At 37.7% G+C, this 9,168-nt stretch overlaps 1 protein-coding gene across 1 annotated transcript; it reads right to left on the reverse strand.

The window, feature by feature from the left end:
- Positions 1 to 3,171: 3,171 nt before the first annotated feature.
- Positions 3,172 to 8,532, reverse strand: LOC147547904 (uncharacterized). Its single transcript, XM_086667804.1, has 4 exons — positions 7,702 to 8,532; positions 6,381 to 6,622; positions 5,580 to 6,231; positions 3,172 to 5,439 (listed from the first exon to the last, which is right to left on the reverse strand). Exons 2-4 carry the CDS (start codon positions 6,618 to 6,620, stop codon positions 3,434 to 3,436), a joined length of 2,898 nt encoding a protein of 965 aa, XP_086523930.1. The 5' UTR covers positions 6,621 to 6,622; positions 7,702 to 8,532; the 3' UTR covers positions 3,172 to 3,433.
- Between the last annotated feature and the right edge of the window lie 636 nt (positions 8,533 to 9,168).

Consider the following 9,168-nt stretch of genomic DNA (forward strand, 5'->3'; position numbering starts at 1 on the left):
CCCAGCCATGGCACTTGGACTGTGTATGGGCCAAAATCCGTCGTCAAGAGCGCCTCTAGAAATCCACGATTAATAAAGCCACATGAGGACCAAGTCCATGAACCAAATGACAAATAGGCCTGATCCATTCACCTTCGGGCATCTAAAGCCACAAGAAAATACGCGCACGTTGAACAAAGAGGTCAGTCTTGGAACCCTTGTTAAAGAAGTCAGCCATGGACCAAGAGGTCGGTCGTTATTTCCTAAGCTGACCTCCTCTCCATATACCCGTTGAGGCGTCACTATTATTCAAGATAATGGTTGGCCAAGGATATCTTCAATATATCCATTGGATAGGAGTTACAATATCCGCATTCATGGTAACAGCTTCGTGCGTTACCACATTGAAGGCGACAACTATATAAGGAACATCTGATTTCGCGACTAAGACATCGAACTACGAATAACTACACCCTACATCCAATTCACTTGCAATCAGCTAACCACTTGTTTTCTCTCTCAAGACGATCACCTGATAAAGGAAAGACGATCACCTGATCAAGGAAAAAGGGTGATCTTTCTCTCTCCAGACGACCACTTGATCAAGCAGTTGACGAGTGATATTTCTCTCTCCTGAGGACCACCTGATCAAGGAAGGCGATTGACCTTTTCTCTTTCTCCATACGACTAAGGGGTGCAAACACTTTATTTCACTCGACGACCAGCGAATTAGGCAAGCATACACCCGGTTGTATCACTTTTTGTCCCAACAATCGTCTTGCTAAGACAACATATTTAACTCGATAGATCAAACTCTGGTTTACAATTCCTATTTACCATTTGTCAAGTTTACTGACTTGACCGTCGGAGCCCCCTTAGGCCGGCACCATCTCGGTGCCTCTTAGGATCTTACGATCACGTGTGTTTTGTCTCTTTTATCACACGTTAAGCCCAAAGACGTCGTCGATGCCCGCAAAAATATTAACAAGTGGAGGTTTGACTTCTGGTCAACGGCCCAGTCCTCTTGACTTCTTGACCGCGATTCCGTACCCTCACAGACGGGCATGATCTAGTGAGAGAAAGTGTTGTCAAACACTTTGTCTCGCTAGATCTGAACTGGCCAAGTACCCCGACCGAAATTCGGCCGGGATATTGGTCGGGCATAGTAGTAGCGCTATATTTTTTGATTGGTCCCCTAGAGTATGACTGATTCAGAGGACTCCAAATGGAAGTCTTCTAAATAAGTTTTCCATAAAAAATGGACTAGATATCTCTATTCTTCTCACTCTCAAGAAGCCCATTAATGGAGGCAAACCAAAGTTGCTCATCTTCTTCATAAAGGACCGGTCCTCTACGAAGAGGGGTTGTTCTGTTCGCGAAAAACTAAGTCGAACTAGGATGGTCGATCATGGGGAAGCAACAACCATTTTTGGAGAAGATTAAAAAGATCAAATAAAAAGAAAATTAAGTGGAGATATTAAGAGAGAAAGAAAAAAACAAAAGAGATAGAGAAACTAAACCAAGCATATAGAGTTCAATAAAGATTTCTGAGGAATGGAGGTCTTGAAGTAGAAGAAAGGAGATATATATATATATATATATATATATATAGCAATACTTATTATTTATAAGATAATTTTTTAATTTTTTTTTCAAAAGAATAATATAAAAAGTTTGTGTTTTTTTTTTTCTTCTTTTGATGGTATTTGATGGAGAAGATGAAGAATAAAAATTATGTAGATAAATATAAAGGGTTGAAAATAAAAAGCAAGAAATATAAGGGACGAAAATAGAAATTGAGGAAAAAAAAGACAAAAAAAAGGTATTGGAAAATTTTGTTTGAATGATGAGTTAATGCATAGAAAAACACAAAAGAAGTATCTCGACATTTATGCAAACTTAGGGAGCCACGAGGATAGCCTGACTTACTTTAGGGGTCAATCGAGAAATAATGCAAACTTAAAATTCGACCGTGGACCAAAAAATTGAGATAATTTCGTTTTGGCTCCCAAAAAATGACCAGTCCACCAAAATGACCCTCAAAAGATAACCAACTTCCAATATAGTTTCTTTTTGTGTTTTTTTCATTAGTTAATTTCAATTAATTTTAACAGTTAACCAATTCTTTCCCCATGTACCCCTCTTTCCGAATATTCTACAATATTTATCTTTTCTCTCTCTGTCGTCGAAGAAGGGTTGCCCGCGAGACACCTCACGGCAATCCATCACCAGAAATTTAAAACAAAATTTTTTTATCTTCTTCTTCCCTCTTCTTTTTTCTCCCAGAAAGCACCAAGATAATATTTCAAAAAAACCATCCCTTCTATACAATGTGGCAGCATAAAGGCGAACACAAGACCTCTGAACTAAGAGCTGAATAATATGTAAGTTCAAAATTTTTGCAATGTGGAAAAAGAAAAAGCTCCAACACTCCTCGCGACGATGCATACTTGCAAAATGCGTCTCTAAAATGCCCTAAACGCCTATTCGTCCACGCGAGTGTGCTGTTTGCTATATCATTTCTTACTCCTTAAATATGAGAGAGTAAGTTGTTATATTTCAAATACTATATGGAAGACTATTGCTATAAGGTTAATATCTCTTCCATACGAAATCGATTATGTACAAACTTTAGCTTCAAACTCATGTTCTGGACGACAAGAAAGCAATGATATGTTTCTCGAGTCATTTTTATGTCCCACTTAAATTAGCATAAAACATTTCTAGCTCTAGCCTCTAGTGACCGATTCTAACATGACTTCCAGTAGAAGGTAATAAAAAAGAACAGTATATTTTATGGAGAAATAGACATTTCTATATCTTCCTCAAAAAAAAATAAATGAAAGCAACAATCGGACAACATATGTTAACAACATAAAAAGAGTTAGGGAACCAAGGGCAAGGCCAGCAAACTCCCGGACTGGTCCAGAACGAGAGCTGCTAGACTGGATGGTTCGAAAAGTCTCAGACTGGGCAATCCAGAACCTTGCTTACCCTCTCGTCTGAACGCTCTTGGACTGGAACAAGAAGTGTTTGGGTCGCGTGTTCTAGGCGTGTGCTCGGAGTGTCTATAGAAGGGCATGCCTAAAGCAAAAAGAGGACATTCTATATAACCACCCAAAAAAGATAGTGTAACAGGATAAACATCAATTCTTTCACTGGGAATACAGCTTAAAACAAGTAAAAGACACATTTGAAGAAATGTCAGTATATTTCTCAAGATAAATGATGAAAATTATTCTAGTTTTTGAATTGTACAAACTGTTTAATTCAAGACATCCTGGGTATAAATCGAACACAAATTTTGAGCTATGAAGAAAATGTACAAAAAACCAATTTCCATGTCTTCCAACTAAATCCCACCCCCCTAATTATCCATAAGAAAACAAATTCCTACTACTTCACCCATTTCCGTATATAAATTTTCAAGTTCATCAATTCAATTTCCTTTTTTTTATACCTTAGTTGAAGGAAGAGCAGTAGCAGCTGGAAATCTCTGCCTTCTCGGACGTCTAGTCGTCTTCCCCCACCCCTTTAGACTGATCTTCTCAATTCCACTAGGTTGCTGCTCTCTCGGCGTAGAGCATAGAACTGCGGGAGCAGGATGCTCTTGTGTTAGTTTCCTCCCTCGGGTCAATCCGTTTTTACATCTTCTTGTGTTCCCACTCTGCCATGGATGACCTGCAGCTTTCATAATGCCACCGAATGCCTGTAAATCTTCCGTCACTTCATGCCTAGATAGAGAAACAAGACCAGGAAGGATGTCTCTTTGAAAATCCCTTTTCTGCCGTCCTCTCCTTGACTGTCCTCTTCGACGTCTAGTCACACACGAAGCATTACCTATATCTTCCTCGTTTTGAATCTCATGTACCCAATTCTCATGAGATAACTCGTCTAGTTTGGCCTCGGTTAGTTTTAACGTCATTGACTCAAAGTAATCACTCTCATCAGAAGAATCCTTACCATCTCTTATTACTACTTCTGGCTCACTCTTCCTAACACTTGCTATTTCCGAAGATACAATATCTGCAAACCAATTCAGTGACCCCTTGAGAGATTCTTCAGATGACGTATAAGCAAAACTTCCTGCATTATTCGAAGCTGACATGAAAACTATGGCCTCTGACGCCATTATTTCAAGCTCCTCCAATGGGTCTTTCCTTGTTGCTGATGATTGAACAGGTCCCTCAAGTTGGTTTACCAAATTATCTACACCATGAGGAAATCCTTCTGGAGTTTCGGGTGCTAATGGTGCCTCCAAATCTATCTCAGCTCTAACTTTCACCGGTGAATTTGGAATATCAGGTGTTGGTGAAATCTCTTCCTCGTCTACACATAAATTCAAATTTATATTCCTTCTGAACCCAGACCGTTTTATACCAAGTTCCCCCGGGTTCTCTTCTGACAGCTTCCAACCTATTTCAGTTTCTGCAGGCTCACGAGACAGATCGATACGACAAACTTTGCCATTATTCTTAATCTCTTTAACTTCAGAGTAGTACTTAGACCTTTGTTCCTTGGAAATGCAAGAATTGTCAAAATTCGGAAAACTAAGAATCTTTCTATTATCTCGGCATCCACCCATGTTAGGATTCTCAATTTCAGTTGGAAAAGCAGAAGCAAGATTCTTGAAAAGGCTTGAAGCCTGACTATTACCAGTTGCAGTACTTTCCTTTCCTTTGGTAGATCCAGCTTCACAAGCTAATCTTGCTCGTAACCATGGTAACCCTTGTGGCGGATCTTCATTCTTCGCTTCTCCATCTATAATTACAAGATCATTGTGCGGGCTTCGCCCATTTTGGAATCTGTTTGGGAGGTCCAAATTCAAGTCCATACACTTTCTAGATTTCACATCTGTACAAACTGAACCCCTGAAATACTTTGAGGGGCTCCCGAGCTCTAATCGTTTTGTAACTGAGTGATCGTTGATACTACTATTTAGGAAATCCAAGGGAAAGACATTCCCAGACGATATTTCCCTTGTCGAAGTTGAGGTTAATCTTGAATTTTTATCAAGATGTAATATGTTTTCGAAATTTACAGGGTTCTTGACTGATGATTCAGAACTCTTTCTAAATGATGAAGAGGAGTGGAAGCAAGGGTAATCCTTAACCACTGTGGACTTTTCGCCACAGTTACCTATCGAAGTTAACCAAGATGGTATATATGGAGAACCGGAATTGTCCTCCGAGTGAGGAAAACCAGGATATGAACAGGACATCTGAGTCCCAGCAACCGGTCCGGAGTAGTTAAAGTTGTTGAAACTGTTACTACTTTCAGGGATTTCCGTTCCACGAACAGCTCTTTCTCTGTCTGATTCTCTCTTCTTATAGTCAGATACAGAAAATGTGGGACGCTCATGATCTCCTCTGAAGTCGATATGTGCAGATGCGAATGGTGTGGGTAGCTTCCCTGCATTGAAGCCTTGGCAGAAAGAATCGAAGTTCGCTCTAGTTCGTCCTGTTAAGAGTAAATTCCATAAGAAAATCTGATTTATAAAGGAATAAGATGAAAGATAATCAGAGTACAATAGACTTCTTTTAAACATTCCCAGCCTGAGCACTGTTTCGACAGAAGAATAATAAGAAGGAAATACTAACCAGCTTCGAGATTATATGGTACTTGCTTCTTTCGCTCATTCTCTAAACATAGATCAATTATGTTAAATCCAGTGTTCTTGTCTTTCTGCGGACTTCGGAAAAATTCCGTCGGCATACTTGGGTGCTTTGGTTTTGCAGGCGAATCTTGCACTTCAATCTGGCATGTAGCAGTTCTTCGAATGTTAACGGTGGCAGTCGGAGTTGGAGTCCCCTCACCTCGCACAGGTTGGTCGAGATAACCCGATCGATGTCCGTTCCATATGCATGAACCCGATTTTGAAGTACCTCCTTCACGAATGGGGTTTGTGCTACTGCTAAGAGACAGATTTACATCAATTTTAGGTGAACCCCCGTAATTTCTCCAAAGAGAATTTCTTGCTGCAGATGAGTGAGAAGCTTTTTCCTCTTCAATCTGTTCTCCGTCTCTCTCTAGATACTCGTCGGCAGGAAGTTGGAGATCAAACAATCTCCTCGGAACCTGCTTGGATTTGCTCTGCAATGACCCATTTTCCTTAGAAATGCATCCATTTTGTCGTGAAGAGGGACTAGTCTGGGATCCCTCCATTGGTCTCTGGTCTTTGTGAAGTTCTTTCGATTTAAGTTCATGCATCAAATCCCTTTGAGTTCTATAAAGACGGTGTAGGTCAGAGACCTGGGGTGAACACAAAAACTAAATGTCAACTCAACAGTTTCAAGAAATGAGTAATGAACTTAAATTGGACTTCCGTTGGAACCAACAAACTATGAATAAACAACACGGGTTGTGTATTCAAATTATGAGATATTCCAAATTATAAGTACCTGACTTCTGAACAAAGTTTCGTGTTCAATCATCGTTTGCTTCAGCTTATCATGTTCTGGATATGCATCCATTCGAGACCTTGGCAAAAAGTAGTTGTAGTATTGCTCGTTCTTCGAGATTATGTTTTCAGAATATGAGGGCCAACTACCACCGTTAACATTAGCATTAGCATTATCATTAGGATCCCTCATGGAGTGATATAGTGGAGAGAAGCTTTTACACTGGAATTTTGTTCCCATTCCTGAAATTACCCCAAAATGTGCGACATTATTATATAGCAAAAGACACAAAAAATCGAAGCTGTATCGTGTTACTTAGAAAATAATGCGAGTAGAGAGAAGAAAAATCTCTTTTTGTAGCAACCTAAGATGACTTCTTTTTCTATTCGTGGTTTGAGAATTTCTTTAGAGGGTTAATAATCAAAACTAGCTCCCCCAATTCAAACTGATATACAGTGAAAGCTATGATTCGATGGAACATTCCAGTAAGACACGAGACGAGTGACTCGTTTTTAACCAGGAAACAGCCTATGTCACCTAAAACCTTTAATGGATACCATCATAGCACAACCACGATAATTTGATGATATGCCCTCAGGTAAGAGTAAAGATTCTCCTAATAAATACTCAAGACATGGGTCGAAGAACAGTGAAATACTAACGTATTAAACAAAGATAAGGAATAAGCTAATTCTTCCATAAATGTTTCACTAGAGTAAAACTCGTCTAATATAAACTCGTGAGAGCTTCCATTAACTCCGACGAAGCAACTTACGCTTTTTTAACTATTGAATAAGATAATGCATATGAGTAAAGAGTAGAATATATCTATGCTTTTCGAACCAACACACTCAATCAAACCTAGCAAGCTTTTCTTGGACTTGGGATTATTTAGATACCAAGTTGTAATAGAAGTATTGAAGAAAAAAAAATCTAATTTTTATCATCTAATGGAAGCCATAAAGTAGCAAATTGTTTCCCAAACTTTTCCAAATCTCAAAGGAGTTGAATTCTAAGATAGATACTCAAATCTATGAAAATAACAACAAAATAAAATCACAGTCAATAACTTAATGAATTTCTCTCCTGTCATAAAGAAGGGGAAAGAGAATCATTTCATTTTAATTGTAATAAAAAAGGGGAATTTTGTTGAATTGAGATTCATCAGACCCATTAACAAATTAAGTTCAGATAAACCCTATAATCTAAATCTGCAAACACATTAATCCACAATCAGTCTCCCAAAATTAAAAAAAAAAACCACAACCCATGAAGAATCTAAGATAAAATTAATTAAGAACATAAGAAATCAGAAAATTACCTCAGACCCACATCTTTTTTATCACTTGTCTTCAAAATCCTTTAGATGGATTCCAAAAATAAGAAAAAGATTTGTTGAAGAATCGTCAACGATTCAAACCCAAACACTTTCTCTCTCTCTCCTTTTCAAAATTGAGTCTTTGTCTGTCCCTACTAACACACTAGAAACAAAGGGTAACAACTAGAGAGAGAAACAAATGAATGATCTTAAAGAATGAGAAAAACGAGGTGGGTATTCCTCTATAACGCCATTGAAGAAGCTAATTAGATCTTCATCTTAGAAAAAAAATAGTAAATAAAAAGAAGAAGACTTGAGTTAAAAGATTTTCGATCTGCTGGGCCAGACTCTTTCTTTTAGTTTTAGAGAGAGAAAGAGGAAGAGAGAGAGAGAGAGATCCCAGATAAGAAATGATCTTCTCTACCAAAAACAAACGACCCTCCAATAACAATGACATGAAATTTGTCAACATCTGGTCTTCTTTTATTCTCTGTTTTTTTATTTATCATATCTTCTCTTGAATTTTCATTCTTTATTTATTTCTGTGTTTTTATTGAGTAATAACTGTGTGAGGGGGAAGAAATGGGTATTTCTAGATTCTCTCCACCTTCCTTGCTTTTGGGTAACAAAAATTAAATACTCTAGAAACACACACCCCCCACCTTCATTAATACTTTCCTTTTTCTCTTAATCCTATTCAATAATTCTATTATCTTCTAATATCTTGGCCTTAAAGTCTATTTCACTCCCACAATTTTTTTTTTTTTTCTAATCAAACTTGATATATATAAGCCCAACGACAATTGAGAATTACATAATAAAGTTGAAAATATTGAATTATCCGACTACAAGTAGGCTAACTCAAGTAAGAACAACATGGGGTGCCTCTAGCAACTATTGTGCCAATTTATGGGCCTCTATGTTTAACGATCTTGGACGGAACAGTAGAGCCTACAAATTAGGGAGAGTTAACAATTGGCGTAGAATGTAGGGTTGCATACTCTGTTGGCCTTAATCCTGGTTGTTGATCACAAGCTCAACTAAAACCCTACAATTTCCCTCGACTATAAATACCTGGTCATTTTTCGCCGCTACTTCCCTTTCATCTTTGTAGAAATAGTTATTTTAGTCAAAAAGTTCATCATAGTGACTAAAAACCTAGATTTTTTTCTATTAGGTTGAAGTTATCAAAATATTATGTGTAATAATAATTAAAGTTTAAAATAATATCGATAATTACTATTCAATACATTTTTTTTACAATTCCACAAAATAACTTTACCCATTAAAACTCATTCTCTCTCTAACCAATACATAAATTATTTGGGCCAGACTTCTTCTTGTTCGTGAGTCTCGTAAGATTAAATAAAACCACAATTTATAAATTGATCGTCAAACTTCTAAGCAAGCTCTTCAACAAAAAAACTTTCAAGCAAGCTTTATATTTATAACTGAATCATTATCGAGTAA

Source organism: Eschscholzia californica, unplaced genomic scaffold, assembly GCF_041429995.1.
Source record: "Eschscholzia californica isolate CP2 unplaced genomic scaffold, dmEscCali1.0.p SCAF_3, whole genome shotgun sequence".
NCBI lineage: Eukaryota > Viridiplantae > Streptophyta > Magnoliopsida > Ranunculales > Papaveraceae > Eschscholzia > Eschscholzia californica.